The following is a 17,490-nucleotide window of genomic DNA, read 5'->3' as shown; positions in this document are numbered from 1 at the left end:
TTTAAGTCTTAGAGAACAGATGAGATTCTTTCCCCCTTACTAATTAATTAAAGCAAAATAATCTTAATTATCACAGATAGAAATCAGAAATCTGTTATTTTAAAATAAAAAAAGGAATAAGTTTTTGGCATTAGCTCTTTTTACTATGTAGCTAAGAAACAGAAGTCATAAAAATGACATTAAGTTACTTACCAGATTCATGAGTTTCAGACCTTCTAGAAGTTTACAATTTTTATTTTTTAACCTATGTGCTTCATCAATAATCACACATCGCCATTCAATTGCATTAAGCTCTCCACAGCCTCCAAGAATCATTTCAAAAGTGGTGATGATGGCTTGGAATCTGTAAGCTCCTCGAATGATTCGCCCCTAGAAATTTATTACCAAATACAATAATTTGCTAGAATGTCTTGATCATAATTTTTAATTCCTGTCAAGCAGCATAAAAATCATTTAATGACATCTGCTATAAAACATTTTCCACTGGAACTTTTATGTATGCACAGACACTCCCTTAAAATGAGGAACTTTAGCATTAAAACTGTATTAGATTGCTGTCTTCAAGAATGTTAAAAATTATACAATTAATAACTATATCCAAATAAGTATTCCTTGATAAAACATTTTATAATTTTTATGAGTTGTAATAACAATGTTAAGTCAAAAAAGAAATGGTTATTATAAAATCTAGCCAATGAAATTTCAGTATTAATGCTTATTACTTATATCCGTGACTCCACACATACAATGGCAGATAAGTAGTTAATATAAAAATTGGCCACTTATGTCATTTATGCAGCAAGTATTTATTGAGTGTCTCTGATCTAGTTGTTGGAGATATAGTAGTAAACAAGACAGACAAAAATAATTATCCAAGTGGAACTTACATTCCAATGACTCAAATATAGGACATAGCCACTAAGAAAAACAAAGAAAAAACCCACCAAAAATTTAAAAAAAAAACTAAGAAAGTAACAGAAGTCATAGACTAAAATAAAACAGGGATGGGGAGTAGGAAGTATGGGGTTGGAGGTGACCATTCCCATTTTATTTAGAGTGACTGGGAGGCCATCATTAAGAAGTGACATTTGAGCAAAGTCCTGAAGATGAGGGAGGAAGCCATGTTAGTATCTAGAGATCTGCAAGAGAAAGAATTCTTGGTAGAAATAGAGAGTGTGAATGCTGTAATGTGGGAGTACCTTTGGCAGTATTCAAATAATAGCAAGAAACCCAGAGTGATTGAAATCCAGTGAGAATGGAGGGGATGAGGCTATATACGGCCTTAAAAGCTGTGGTAAGGACTCTGGCTCTTACTGTGAGCAAGAAGCTATAGGAGGGTTTTGAGACAAGAGTATCATGATTTGACATATATTTAAAAAGAATCCCTTGGCTGTTCTGGTAAAAATAGTCTAACAAAGGCCAAGGACAGGATCATAGAAACCAGTTAAGAGGCTGCTGTAGTAATCCAAGCAAGAGATCTTCAATGGAGGTCATGAGAAGTGCTCAGTTCTGGATTTAACTGGAAGGTAGAACCAACAGGATTTACTAATGGATAGGAGTGGAGTGAGATAAAGAGAGGATTCAAGTTTGACTAAACTTTTTCACTCAACTAGAAGTTGGTGTTGCCATTGACTACAATGAGGAAATGCAGGATTTTGGTTTTGGACATGTTATGTTTGAGATTAGATATTGTCTATTAGATATTCAAGTGGAGTAATTGAGTAGGCATTTGCATATGACTCTGGAATTTAGGAAAGAGGTTAGAGTTGGTGATATAGATTTAGGAGTTTCCAGCAGTACAGACAGTAATTAAGTTGTGTGACTGAATGAAATCTCTGATGGAATGAGTATGGATATAAAAAGTCTGAAGACTGAGCCCTGGGTCACCCCCAAGATTAGATATGGGAAGACAAGAAGAAATTGGTTAAAGAGGGCTTCAGAAGGAATAGGTGGTGACATAGGACAGTAAAAAGTACTGGAATCCAAGTGAAGAGAATGTTTAAATGCAACTGAAAATTATAAACTATTAGGGATTAGAAGAAATGAATGGTTAAGAAGGATCATGTGATCTGATTTAGATTTTAATTCCTATAAACTTAATTACACTAATTTTAGAATAATTCACATTGATTGCATATGCTGGCCATTAAGATGAACAATAGCTCCAGTAGAATATTATTAAAATATTGATAGTTATAAAGTATAAGTCTATGGTATTTACACAGCTCTAAAAACCTGGGATACAATGCATTCAGTTAGAGTAATATTGCAGTGTTTAAGAACAACGGCTCGAGTCTAACTGATTTGGGTTTATTAATCCCAGTTTTGCTCTGTGATTTTAGGGGAAACTACATCACTTCTTTTTGCCTTGGTTTCCTCATTTGTAAATAAGTATGATATTATCACCTATTTACAAGGTGATAAATTAATCTTTGATATTACAAAGATTAAGTGAAATACTACATGCAAACTGTTTAGCATAATGCCCGGCACATGGTAAATACTCAATAAATGCCTGTGGATATTAGTGTTACTATCTGTTACTTTTTCCAAGGCAATTGAGAAAATTACAACATAATTTTACTACTTATGTGATTTCAAGCTTATTTAATAACTTGGAAAAAGCAGAAGTTAAATGTTCATTTAATTTATATTAAAATATATTTGAAAGAATTAACTGAAAATTATTTCTATGTTTGAAGTATAGAGCTACTTAGCTCATTACAAGACATCTTTACCTCTTGAAATTTTAAACCCTTCACATAATATTCTTCTAGAATGCGTAACATTTAGCATAAAAATATAATTTAATATATACTATTCAGTTTACAACACATCAAGAATCTTTCAGCTTCTGGCTCACATTTATACCAAACTCATACAAGACATATATTAAAATTGTAACCTTGTTAAAAATCCTTAAACTTCCAATATTTTAACGTACCTTTAAAAAATGAGATTGAACTAAATGATTTTAATGATATCATAGAGCTCTAAAATTCTATAAATGTACAATTAAGAATAATAAAACACTATGGAAGGAAATGAAACTATAACTTAACTAAGATGTCATAGGCTCCAAAGGTGCAAGGGTAATTAATTTTCAGTACAACTGATTGTAGACATACTTAATTTCATAGAAATCTAATTATTTCAACCATAGAAGGGAAATGAGGTTAAAGGAAAATATCAATTAATTTTATTGATATTCAGCCTCAAATAAGTAGAAAATCAGTTGTAATTGGGAGGCAAAAGCAGAAGGCTATGCACTTTACCTTACCTTAACCTGTATCATATCCCATGACCTGGCCATATGTTATAATGGTCCTTATAAAACAGAAGAATCAGTGAAAGAAAATAAAATATTAAGGTGCTATATTGAGGCAGAGTGCCATAACCTTTTCCAATGAAAAAGTACAATTTTGTGTGAGTTGTTTTAATTAATTTTGTTTCTTATTTCTTAATAGAAGTTTTACCTAAGAAGAGTCAAACTACCACTCAAAACTGCAACTCGGAACTTCATGTTTTCTAGTCTTAACCTTCTGCTAGGGAATTCTTTCTTATAATGTCATCTCAATTTTATGATCTGTGCATTTAGCAGAAAAATAGGTATTCCTTCCTAAAGAGTAATTGGCCAAAGTAAAATGGAAAATGTGCCCCTAGGATATAGGGAAGAAGAAAACCATCAAAGCAATAGAGTAATGAAATAACCAATCCAAAGGGTAGAAAAATACAGACGTATGCTTGTACCAATATACAAAACAAACCAAATTTTTAAAAACCGTCTAAAATCAAAATTCATTGAACACACAAGAGAACCTATGGTTTCACCTCAAAGGGCATTCAAACCCATGGTGGTCACTGAAGATGTAAATTTTAAAATGGAGGAAAAAAACTGGAGGATGATCAAAGAGACACATTATTTTTAAAATAAATTTAATGTGTAGTTGAAAACAATTAGTAAAACAATTATTCTAGTTGAAAAATTACGTATACAATCAAATTTGTACATTTGTATAAATCAGCATACTTCCAGTGAACTAGAGCATGAACTTGGCTACTTCTGTCATTTTTCTCTTCAGCTACTAAAATTTATTGTAAAATAAATATGATGAATAAAGAGATCAGATTAAGATTTAAGTAGGCAATTAAAATCTATCATAAATTTGAAAGTAATTAATATGTAATGCTTATCTTTTGCAAACCTGACCTTTCAAACAACAAAAAACATCACCAATAACACACCTGTGAGTCCCTGAAGTACATCTCATATTGCTGTATCATTTGTCTGCTAATCAGGCTCCCATGATAAACCACAACATTAATATCAGTCCACGTACGAAATTCTCTCTCCCAGTTTGCAATAGTAGAAAGTGGAGCAATAATCAGGAAAGGTCCTCTTATACCAGTCAGAAGGATTTCGTAGAGGAATGTAATTGATTGAATGGTTTTGCCAAGACCCATTTCATCTGCTAAAATGCAGTTTCGTCTGAAATAAACAAATATATTACCCATGTAGATTTTGGGGTTTTCTGTATACTACAATGTTTTAAAAGATAAATATTAAAAAAAATAACCAGTGATCAAGTTAAAATACTTGCATTTATAACGTAGAAGTTGCTGAAGTGCAGATTTGGCTAAAGATTATAATTTTATTATAATATTGCAAAGGGACAACTATAGGTTTTTGTAGCTCCAAAATAAAGATACCACCTGTTAGATACCTGAGTTTTTAAAAGAACGAAATGGCAAGAGCAAGGCAAACTAAATATGTTATTTATTCAGGAAACATTTATTAAATGCTTTCTGTATCTCACGGATAGTATGAGAAGATGGGATACAAAAGAAATAGAACATGTTCTCTGCCTTCCAGGGGCTTGTATCTATTAGAAAAGCAGACATATGAATAAATAAATAAATAGTCATGCAATGTGCTATCACAGAAGCACAAATAAAGAACTGGTTTTCGACTCTAGCTATACATTGGAACAGCCTAAGAAACAGATACCCATGGCCTTCTCCTTTACATTCCAATTCAATGTGCATGGAGTAGGATAAAAGCAACTGTAATTTTTAAAATAAGCTGCACAGATGATTATGATATATGGCCAGTTAAGAATTATCAGTGTTTATTATGGAACCTCAGAGGAGTAAGCATCTAACCCTGGCTAGAAGAGATGAGAGAAGATAAGACTGCCTTCAAAGAGAAGGACAGTAATGAGTAGGATTTTGCCAGAGGGCAGAGCAAAGGAGCATAAGTGTAAAGAACATGATCAACTGGGAGGCCACAAGTTATTTAATATGGTTTTGAGGGAAGAGTAAAGGGAAGGGATCTTACTAAGATAAGCAGGGGTCACAAATAAAGGTTAGAAATCATTCTACAATATTATGAATGAGAGTCACTGAACATTTTTAAAGAAACCTGATGAGATTAGGTTTGTACTTGAAATTTACTCTGGTGCCACTGTGAATATTAGAAGGTGAAGTGACTTAAGTTTGGACAGTAATTGGGAAAGTACTGCAATAATGCAGGAAAGAATGGGTGGACATTTGGACTAAGGTAAGAGGAATCAAGAGGAGAAAACTGATCCCAAAGTTAATTACATGTTAGAATGATTTGGACTTAGTGACCAATCCGATATATGGAGTATAGGATGGCAGTCAGATTTCAGTTTGGGTGACTAAATAAGTTGTGTTATTATTAACCAAGATGTAAAATATTTGAATAAGTTTGATATGGAAGAAACAGGAAATAATAAGGTTAATTTTGAATATGCTGCGTTTAAAGAATCATTGAGATAGACATTAAGGTAGCCAGAAGTAAACAAATATGGGCTTGGAGTTCAAGGCCTCAGTTAAAGATGTTACTGATAAGTGAAGACACGGGGGAGTAGAGTTTGGCTTACGGAGAACAATGTAATATGAGAAGAAAGTAAAAAACAGAACTTTGGGAAAGAAAAAAACCAACAACACTGAAAGGGTAGGCAAGGAAGAAGAACCAGCAAAGACTATTGAAAGGAATAGTTACAACAGAGGTTCTGGAGAGCTAGGAGAGTCACACTGTGGAAGCTGTTGGGAGAACGGGGGAAAAGTTTAAAAAAGGAAGGACTAGCAACTACTATCTAACACAGCAGAGACAGCAAATTAAGGCTAAAAAATATCTTGTGGATTGGAAAATTAAGAGTTTCAGAGATGATACAGAATCAAAAGTCAAACGACAGGTTTAAGGAGAATTGGAGATGAGAAAATGGGAAGAGTTCATGCAGGCTATACTTCCTAGACCTTTGCCTAGGAAGTTACAAAGAGGGATCAATGTAGCTTGAAGGAAAAAGAGAGCCAAGAGAAGGTTTACCCTTTCCTTTCCTCACTTTTATATATAAGTTAAACCCAAATTTGTTCACAGACTGAAGGGATGGCACTAGTCTTAAGAGATAGTTTGAAGATATAACAGAGAAGGATAATAAGTGATTGAAGTGAGGTTCTGAAAAGATTGGATTAGATGCCTGTCAAGAGTTGAGGTGGTAGCATTAGTCTTGGTTCTGAGGAGGCACCTTTTAACTTCTGATATGAGGACAGAGGTAAGAATGGCTAAGGATGGAGATACATTTGTAGGCTTGGGTGTGAGGACAGGCAAGAACCTGAATGAATTCACCGACTGGCCCTAGGCTTCTCTATGAAGCAGTCATATACAGAGAGTGAAGGGGATAGGGTTGTGATAAAGTGCTTGAGGAAAGTGGTACAAGTTTGAAACAAGTAACTGGGAAAGGGTATTGATAAAAGACAATTAAAATAAAATTTTGTTAACTATTTTACCAGGAAGATTCTCTTGGGAAAAATGATTAACATTTAGAAAATAGAAACCAGGAAAAAGAGCACTGTGTGGAATAACAGGTTTTTCCTAACTCCACCTGATTGAGTTTCATGACTCACCATTACTTAGTGAAACAGAAGAATCATGTGACAAGTAAAAACACAGAAAAATGATTTTCAATACGTCATAAAATTTTGCTATTATTAATAACAGTACCTTCGTTTGCTCTTTTATATACACTATCAGACTTCTTTCTCAATCAAGATACCATTTTTTACTTCTTTTGCAATTAATTTTCCATCTCACTAAAAAAAGGTGAGATAATATTCCAAAAAGCATTTTGAACAACTTGGAAAATTAATAATAAATGGGGGTAATTCATTACTAGGTTCTTATATTAAGTATTCTATTCCTTATCAATTGCTGACAATCTGCTTCCTTGAAGACGTACATGACAGACCTATCTAATTCTTATAGATGGAACTGCTGATACCTTACTAACTAGATTCAACTATTGGCAGACAGTAGTGTTAAGTTGAAAAACATTCTGTAACATAGCTGACGTTTGATGATGTTAACAAAGGTATTTCAAATTTAATTATGAATTAACATATCAACTTTCTTCTATTCTCATTGGTACACATTAAAAGGAAGCAACTATAGTCAAAATCCTAAATTATAATGTACGTATCTTCTTGAGCTAACCACAACTTCATTTTCAATAATGAACACTCCATGACAGTAATAATGTAGCAACATCAGTACCAATTTTACTTAATGTATTTTGGAACACATTAAAAAAACACACATTAATTTTTTTTCTATTAATACATACTACATACCTATTGTACCAGTTGAATAAGAGCCAGTTGAGTCCTTCCAGTTGATATTCCCTGAGTTGATTGCCATTTTTATAATCCCTGGATTGATCTATTTTTTTCCAAATATTAGAAGGAGGACGGTCCTTTGTGGAAAAACAAAGAATGAATGATGTATTTTAGATTTTTTGATCTTCCCTATATCTCATACATGGTAAAAGCATTGCTTTTAAAATAATCAGAAGAATAACATTATATGACATTATGATGAAATTTTACAAACATCTGAACACCAAGTAAGTTCTACACGAACTCTTCCAGAAAACTGAAGAGGAAAGCATACGTCCCAACTCATTCTATGAAACTGATACCAAAATCAGACAATGGCATTACAGGAAAACTAGAGACCAATATCCCACATGAACAGAGATGAAAAATTCATAACAAAATTTTAGCAGATGGAATCTAAAAATATATAAAAAGGGTAATACAGCATGACCAAGTGGTTTTTCCCAGGTATGGAAGGTGGATTAACTTTGAAAATTAATCAATGTTGATCAACAGACTAAAAAACAAAAATATGATAATCTCAGCAGATGCAGAAAATGGAAGAACTAAATGCTTTCTCCCTAGGATCAGAAAAAGGCAAGGATGTCCACTGTCATCACTTCTATTCAACATTGTACTACAGGTTCTAACAGGAGCAATCAAGCAAGAACAAGAAATAAAAGTCATTAAGATTGGAAAGGAAGAAGTAAAACTTTCTTAATTTACAGAAGACATGATTTGTCTACATGGAAAATCCTGTGGAATCTAGAAAAAAGATAAAGAAGTGATTTTACTAACATTGCATGATATAAGATCAATATACAGAAAACTGTATTCTATATTGTAGAAACAATTATAAATACATTTTAAAAATACTATCTTATAATGGCATCCAAATATGAAAAATTTAGGGTTTACTAAAAAAAAATATTTCTTAAATGGTAGCCAATGAACTTTAAAATAATTAACATATACTATTGCTCTAATTATTGTTTAAAATAATTTCCACATTAATTAATATTCTCCATAATTTTCTTTTTAGCAATCCAATCACTGTTTCCTTAGTTTAGGCCAGGAACAAATTTCATTTGATCAAAGATACTTTACATGTTTTATATGTTATTTTATTTAATAATAATAGACTGGCAAAAAAAATCACTTATCTCCTACATTATTTGACTTTGATAAACCAGCACTGTTGTCAAGTTGATTTTACATTACCTGAGGGGATTAATTTTATTGGCTGAGTCCCCTTTACCAAGGACTACATTACATATCTAAGGCACTGGCTCTTCCCACCATGTGCTTCAAAATCACCTTTTTAATGACACCTGGGGTCCACTCTCAGATATTCTGATTCTGGAGCCAGGATACAGAAACTAGGAATCTCTAATTTTTTAAAAGTTCCAAAAGTGATTCTGATAAGCACCTCTGACTGAGAAACACTGATCTAAAAAAATAGCTTACTTAATGAGGCTAAAGATCAGGTTACTACTGAAGCACGGTCCCCACCCCAAAAAGAATACCTTTCCCTTTCATAATATCCTTTAGACTACTCCTCCCTGAATTAGTTAATTAAACTTTTGTTTCCTGGCTCAAGGAAAGGTACTTAGAAGTCAAAAGGAATGGAGGTGAGCTGCTGTGTTCTTGGTAATAGATGGTGGGTATTATTGGGAGATAAACTAAGAAGACCAGAAAATAAGAAGACAACCAGAAAAAAAAACTGTTATAAAAACAATATGATCTCTTCCATGGAACAATTCATTCATTTCCTTCTCTTACATCACATCTCCACATTTTTCATGGCAGCTAATCATTAGCTCTGGTGCTAATCAAAAAGTGATCTGTTCTTGTCTTTTCATGCATAAACTCCCTCTTTAGTGAAGTAAGAAATTTCTATGACCAAATTATATTTGAAAGAGGACTGGCCAAGGGCTTCCCTAGTGGCACAGTGGTTAAGAGTCCGCCTGCCTATGCAGGGGACACGGGTTCGTGCCCCAGTCCAGGAAGATCCCACATGCCGTGGAGTGGCTAGGCCCGTGAGCCATGGCCACTGGGCCTGCGCGTCCGCAGCCTGTGCTCCACAAAGGGAGAGGCCGCAACAGTGAGAGGCCCGCATACCGCAAAAAAAAAAAAAAAAAGAGAACTGGCTAAAATATTTAATAAAATCATAATATGTCTCTTTAAAGTGAATTTCTTTTGGTTGGCTCCCCAAATTGGATTCACATGAAAATAAAAAAATATATAATTATTAAAATATCACAACTTGCCATCGCCTTCCAGAATTCTAGTCTTTGTACTAGAAAAAACAACTGACTCAAGTTTTTTTTTTTTGAGCAGGGAAGAGACAGATGTATCAATAAAAAAATCAGTGTACTTAACTTATGTAGGCCTTTTTTTTTATTGGAGTATAATTGCTTTATGATGTTGTGTTAGTTTCTGCTGTACAATGAAGTGAATCAGCTATATGTATACCTATATCCCCTCCCTCTTGGACCGCCCTCCCACCTCCCCCCATCCTACCCATCTAGGTCGTCACAGAGCACCGAGCTGAGCTCCCTGTGCTATACAGCAGGTTCCCACTAGCCATCTATTGTACACATGGTAGTGTATTTATGTCAAATCTAAGCTCCCAATTCATACCACCCTCCTCTGCTCCTCTGTGTCCACATGTCCGTTCTCTACATCTACGTCTCGATTCTTGCCCTGCAAATAGGTTCATCTATGCCATTTTTCGAGATTCCACATATATGTGTTAATATACAATATTTGTTTTTCTCTTTCTGGCTTACTTCACTCTGTATGACAGGCTCTAGGTCCATCCACATCTCTACAAAAGACCTAATTTCATTCCTTTTTTATGGCTGAGTAATATTCCATTGTATATACGTACCACACCTTCTTTATCTAGTCATCTGTCGTGGACATTTAGATTGTTTCCATATCCTGGCTACTGTAAATAGTGCAGCAATGAACATTGGGGTACATGTGTCTTTTTGAATTATGGTTTTCTCAGGGTATATGCCCAGTATTGGGATTGCTGGGTCATATGGTAGTTCTACTTTTAGTTTTTTAAGGAACCTCCATAGTGGCTGTATCAATTTACATTCCCACTAACAGTGCAAAAGGGATCCCTTTTCTCTACACCCTTTCCAGCATTTATTGTTTGTAGACTTTTTGATGATGGCCATTCTGACTGGTGTGAGGTGATACCTCATTGTGGTTTTGATTTGCATCTCTATAATGATTAGTGATGTTGAGCATCTTTTCATGTGTTTGCTGGCAATGTGTATGACTTCTTCGGTGAAATGTCTATTTAGGTCTTCTGCCCATTTGTTAATTGGGTTGTTTGTTTCTGGATATTGAGCTCCATAAGCTGTTTGTATATTTTGGAGATTAATCCTTTGTCCATTACTTCATTTGCAAATATTTTCTCACATTCCGAGGGTTGTCTTTTTGTCTTGTTTATGGTTTCCTTTGCTGTGCAAAAGCTTTTACGTTTAATTAGGTCCCATTTGCTTATTGTTTTTATTTTCATTACTCTAAGAGGTGGGTCAAAAAAGATCTTGCTGTGGTTTACGTCAAAGAGTGTTCTTCCTATGTTTTCCTCTAAGGGTTTGATAGTGTCCAGTCTTACATTTAGGTCTTTAATCCATTTTGAGTTTACTTTTGTGTATTGTGTTAGAGAGTGTTCTAATTTCATTCTTTTACATGTAGCTGTCCAGTTTTCCCAGCACCACTTACTGAAGAGGCTGTCTTTTCTCCATTGTATATTTTTGCCTCCTTTGTCAAAGATAAGGTGACCATATGTGCGTGGGTTTACCTCTGGGCTTTGTATCCTGTACCACTGATCTATATTTCTGTTTTTGTGCCAGTACCATACTGTCTGATTACTGTAGATTTGTGGTATAGTTTGAAGTCGGGGAGCCTGATTCCTCCAGCTCTGTTTTTCTTTCTCAGGGTCTTTTGTGTTTCCATACAAATTGTAAAATTTTTTGTTCTAATTCTGTGAAGAATGCCATTGGTAGTCTGATAGGGATTACACTGAATCTGTAGATTGCTGTGGGTAGTATAGTCATGTTCACAATGTTGATTCTTCCAATTCAAGAACATGGTATATTTCTCCATCTGTTTGTGTCATGTTTGATTTCTTTCATCAGTGTTTTATTGTTTTCTGAGTAAAAGTCTTTTGCTTCCTTTGGTAGGTTTATTCCTAGGTATTTTATTCTTTTTGTTGAGAAGGTAAATGGGATTGTTTCCTTAATTTCTCTTTCTGTTTTTCAATTGTTAGTGTATAGGAATACAAGACATTTCTATGCATTAATTTTGTAACCTGCAAGCTTACCAAATTCACTGATTAGTTCTGGTAGCTTTCTGGCAGCATCTTTAGGATGTTCTATGTATAGTATCATGTCATCTGCAAACAGTGACAGTTTTACTACCTCTTTTCAAATTTGGATTCCTTTTATTTCTTTTTCTTCTCTGACTGCTGTGACTAGGACTTCCAAAACTATGTTGGATAAGAGTGGTGAGAGTGGACATCCTTGTCTTGTTCCTGATCTTAGTGGAAATGCTTTCAGTTTTTCACCATTGAGAATAATGTTTGTTGTGGGTTTTTCGTATATGGCCTTTATTACGTTGAGATAGGTTCCCTCTATGCCCATTTTCTGGAGAGTTTTTATCATAAATCGGTGTTGAATTTTGTCAAAAGCTTTTTCTGCATCTATTGAGATGATCATATGGTTCTTATTCCTTAATTTGTTAATATGGTGTATCACACTGATTGTTTGCATATATTGAAGAATCAATGCATTCCTGCAATAAGTCCCACTTGATCACGGTGTATGATCCTTTTAATGTGTTGTTGGATTCTGTTTGCCAGCATTTTGTTCAGGATTTTTGCATCTATGCTCATCAGTGATATTGGTCTGTAATTTTCTTTTTTGTGATATCTTTGTCTGGTTTTAGTATCAGGGTGATGGTGACCTTGTAGAACGAATTTGGGAGTGTTCCTCCCTCTGCAATTTTTTGGAAGAGTGTGAGAAGGGTAAGTGTTAGCTATTCTCTAAATGTTTGATAGAATTCACCTGTGAAGCCATCTAGTCCTGGGCTTTTGTTTGTTGGAAGATTTTTAATTCCAGTTTCAATTTCATTACTTGTGATAGGTCTGTTTATATTTTCTAATTCTTCCTGGTTCAGTCTTGGAAAATTGTACCTTTTCAAGAATTTGTCCATTTCTTCGTGGTTGTCCATTTTATTGCCATATAGTTGTTTGTAGTAGTTTCTTATAATCCTTTGTATTTCTGTGGTGTCAGCTGTGATTTCTCCTTCTTCATTTCTAATTTTATTGATTTGCGTCCTCTCCCTTTTTTTTTTTTTTTTTGATGAGTCTGGCTAAAGGTTTATCAATTTTGTTTACCTTCTCAAAGAACCAACTTCTAGTATTAATGATCTTTGCTATTGTTTCCTTCATTTCTATTTCATTTATTTCTGCTCTGATCTTTATGATTTCTTTCCTTCTACTGACTTTAGGTTTTCTTTTTTCTTCTTTATCTAGCTGCTTTAGGTGTAAGGTTAGATTGTTTATTTGAGATTTTTCTGGTTTCTTGAGGTGACACTGAATTACTATTAACTTCCCTGTTAGAAATGCTTTTGCTGCGTCCCATAGATTTAGGGCTTTCCTTGTCATTTGTTTCCATGTATTTTTTAATTTCTTCTTTGATTTCTTCAGTGATCTCTTGGTTGTTTAGTAGTGCATTGTTTAGCCACCATGTATTTTTGTTTTTTACAGTTTTTTCCTGTAATTGAATTCTAATCTCATAGTGTTGCGGTCAGAAAGGATGCTTGATACAATTTCAATTTTCTTAAATTTTCTGAGGCTTGATTTGTGACCCAAGATGTGATCTATCCTGGAGAATGTTCCATGTGCACTTGAGAAGAAAGTGTATTCTGCCACTTGCGGGTGGAATGCCCTATAAATATCAATTAAATCTATCTGGTCTACTGTGTCATTTTACACTTGTGTTTCCTTATTTATTTTCTATTTGGATGATCTGTCCATTGTTGTAAGTGGGGGGTTAAAGTCCCCCTATTACTGTGTTGCAATCTATCTCCCTTTTTATGGTTGTTAGCATTTGCCTTATGTATTCAGGTGCTCCTGTGTTGGGTGCATATATATTTATAATTGTTATGTCTTCTTCTTGGATTGATCCCTTGATCATTATGTAGTGTCCTTCCTTATCTCTTGTAACAGTCTTAAAGTCTATTTTATCTGATATGAGTATTGCTACTCGGGCTTTCTTCTGATTTCCATTTGCATGGAATATCTTTTTCCACCCTTCACTTTCAGTCTGTATGTATCCTTAGGTCTGAAGTGGGTCTCTTATAGACAGCGTACATAGAGGCCTTGTTTTTGTATCCATTTAGCCAGTCTGTGTCTTTAGGTTGGAGCATTTAATCCATTTTCATTCAAGCTTATTATTGATATGTATTTTCCTATTACCATTTTCTTAATTGTTTTGGGTTTGTTTTTGTGGGTCTTTTTCTTCTCTTATATTTCCCGCCTAGAGAAGTTCCTTTAGCATTTGTTGTAGAGCTGGTTTAGTGGTGCTGAATTCTCTTAGCTTTTGCTTGTCTGTAAAGCTTTTGATTTCTCCATCGAATCTGAATGAGATCCTTGCTGGGTAGAGTAATCTTGGTTGTAGGTTTTTCTCTTTCATCACTTTAAGTAAATCTCCTGCCACTCCCTTCTGGCCTGCAGAGTTTGTGCTGAAAAATCAGCTGATAACCTTATGGGCATTCCTTTGTATGTTATTTTTTGCTTTTCCCTTGTTGCTTTTAATATTTTTTGTTTGAATTTAATTTTTGTTAGTTTGATTAATATGTCTTGGTGTGTTTCTCCTAGGGTTTATCCTGTATGGGACTATCTGCCCTTCCTGGAGTTGGGTGACTATTTCCTTTCCCAAATTAGGGAAGTTTTCCACTATAATGTCTTCAAATATTTTCTCAGGCCCATTCTTTTTCTCTTCTTCTTCTGGGACCCCTATAATTTGAATGTTGGTTTATAGTTGTCCCAGAGGTCTCTGAGATTGTCTTCAATTCTTTTCATTCTTTTTTGTTGATTCTGTTCCTAGGCAGTTATTTCCACCATTCTGTCTTCCAGCTCACTTATTCGTTCTTCTGCCTCAGTTATTCTGTTATTCATTCCTTTTAGTGTATTTTTCATTTCAGTTATCGTGTTGTTCATCTCTGTTTGTTTGTTCTTTAGTTCTTCTAGATCTTTGTTAGACATTTCTTGTACTTTCTCAATCCGTGCCTCCATTCTATTTCTGAGATTCTGGATTATCTTTACTATCATTACTCTGAATTCTTTTTCAGGTAGAAAAAGAATTCTATTTCCTCTTCATTTATTTGGTCTTGTAGGTTTTTACCTTGCTCCTTCCTCTGTGACATGTATTTTTGTCATTTCACTTTTTTTGGTTTTTTTTTTTGATAGCTGGGATTGTTTCCTATCTTACTGGTTGTTTGGCCTGAGGATTCCAGCACTGGAGTTCGTAGGCTGCTGGGTAGACCTGGGTCTTGATGTCAAGATGAGGATCTCTGGGAGATCTCACTCCAATGAATATTCCCTGGGGTCTGAGGTTCTCTGTTAGTCCAGTGGTTTGGACTCAGAGTTCCCACTGTAGGAGCTCAGGCCTGACCCCCAGCTTGTGAACCAAGATCCTGTAAGCTGTGCAGGGCAGCAGGGGGGAAAAAAAAGCCAGAAAAGGCCTTGGCTGTGGGGGGCAGGGCTTAGGCAGGGGCAGGGTTTAGGTGGTGGGCGGGCCTATTCTTAGGACCCACGGGGCTGGAAAAGGCCATGGTGGGTGATCAGGCTTAGGTTCAACCACAGCAGGAGGGGCCCAGGAGTGCCTCTGGCCTTGGAGGGTGGAGGACCAGGTCTGGGACCCCAGCAGGCTCCCTGGGCCCGAGTAGGCAGAGGAAATAATAGGCACGTTCCCCCTGATCCTCCAATCACAGGTGGTGCTCTCCCTGTTGGCCTCTCTTCTTCTTCCCCACCCATGCCCCTAGGACCCACACGGCCAGAGGGGGCCCCCAGAAGGCAGGGGACCAGACCGGGAAGCCTAACAGGCTTACTGTGGCTGAGCGCAGGGGAAACACCCAAGGCACTTCCCCTGATCCCATGGTCCTGGAGGGTCCCTCCCACTGCCTCTCCTCCTCCCTCCCTCCTACATCCCTAGGACCCACGTTGTCTGGAGGGGGCCTTGGAGGGCCGGAACCAGCCCAGGAGATCAGCAGGCTTCCTGGGGCCCGATTGGGAAGGGGAAACGCTAGGCGCACTCTTCTGATCCTCCAAGCCTCTGAGGGTCCCTCCAGGCATGGGAACCCCTCCCCTCTCCTAGCCACCCCTCAGGGGCCCCAGTCCTGTCCGGCTTCCACTTCTCCTCCCCCCTCACAATCCCTCACATCCTACCCAGTCACTTGGGGGTTCCTCCCGTCTCCTTGGGTGTTGAGGTCCCCCGCCAGCGTCTGGCAGGTGCCCTAGTTGTGGGGAGACGCAAACTCCATGTCCTCCCACGCCGCCATTTTGACTGTGCCCCACTATGTAGGCATTTAACAATATTCTATACAAAAGGTTTTTCTAAAAATAAAGCTACTATGGAAGTAGAAGAACTATTTAGTTATGAAGAAATAACTGGTTTACAGAAAACAAAGGAAAGGTGGATATAATAAGGATTTTTCTTTGATAGAGAATTCATAACTCTGCTTAGAGCTGAAACTGGTATTCTTGACATTTTTATAAATGACCTGAGAGAAAAAGCAGTGGGAAAGTTTTAAATTCAAGATGAGGTAGAAGTATTTGCAACTTTTCCGGAGGAAAATTTAAAAGGAAATACTTATCAAACTTTTGAATGCATATATGTTCTGACCAAACAATTATACTTCTGATTTATCTTACAAGGGCTCAATGTTCAATGTAACATTGTTTATAAGAGCAAAACACTGGAGTATCCACTAATGGAGGAACAGTTAAATTAATATATATAAGATATTATGTAGTAATTTTTAAAATACAATATTAATTGCATACCAGACTAAATTAAAATTTCAAAAATTAAAATAAATCTGTTGAATAAAGAAGTGCTAAGATTTTATGATGCTAAGGCATGTTCTTACCAAATGTCTTGTGTCAGGCCGTGAAGCTTGCAACTGTTCAAACTCTTCTATTTTTGCAAGATCTACATCTTCTTTTAGTTCCCAAGTACTATCTTCATATGGTAATGAGCACCACTTTACTAAGTAGTAAATAACAGGCTGTAAAAAAATTTTTTTTTCATTTTACCATTTTGAAAAAGAATAGTAAGAAATAGTTTAAATTGAGAATCCCCAGAAATAGTTTAAATATATTAACCTACATTGGTAAAAACTTATGAAACTTTTTTGGTGTTTTTAGGTCATTAACTTTAAAAAAGTAATGCTTTATGCCCCGGTCCGGGAAGATCCCACATGCCGTGGAGCGGCTGGGCCCGTGAGCTATGGGCGCTGAGCCTGCGCGTCCGGAGCCTGTGCTCCGCAACGGGAGATGCCCCAACAGTGAGAGGCCCGCGTACCGCAAAAAAAATAATAAATAAAAATAAAAAATAAAAAAGTAATGCTTTAATATTTGGAAGTCTTTAGGTTTTTCTTACTTACTTAGAAAATATTTCTATCAAATATTTACTTACCTCACCAGTATCTTTATCTTCACAAAAAGAGACTTCTAATACTCTGTCTACTTCAACGTAGTCTGGGTTAAATGGTTCTTCTTCCATC

At 35.8% G+C, this 17,490-nt stretch overlaps 1 protein-coding gene across 6 annotated transcripts in view; it reads right to left on the bottom strand.

Moving 5' to 3' along the window:
* The window catches only part of CHD9 (chromodomain helicase DNA binding protein 9), a 244,924-nt gene that overhangs the window by 78,065 nt on the left and 149,369 nt on the right, over positions 1-17,490 (bottom strand). For all 6 annotated transcript variants that reach the window (XM_060289805.2, XM_070044370.1, XM_030832973.3 and 3 more), the window contains 5 exons: positions 17,403-17,489; positions 16,855-16,992; positions 7,654-7,775; positions 4,246-4,489; positions 193-369 (listed from right to left, as the gene is read on the bottom strand). In XM_060289805.2, coding sequence (XP_060145788.1) covers positions 193-369; positions 4,246-4,489; positions 7,654-7,775; positions 16,855-16,992; positions 17,403-17,489 — 768 coding nt within the window. The remainder of the gene's footprint in view (positions 1-192; positions 370-4,245; positions 4,490-7,653; positions 7,776-16,854; positions 16,993-17,402; position 17,490) is intronic.

Source organism: Globicephala melas, chromosome 19 (assembly GCF_963455315.2).
Source record: "Globicephala melas chromosome 19, mGloMel1.2, whole genome shotgun sequence".
In the NCBI taxonomy this organism is placed as follows: Eukaryota; Metazoa; Chordata; class Mammalia; order Artiodactyla; family Delphinidae; genus Globicephala; species Globicephala melas.
Note: the sequence above shows the minus strand (reverse complement) of the source record. Positions and strands in the feature narration are given on the sequence as shown.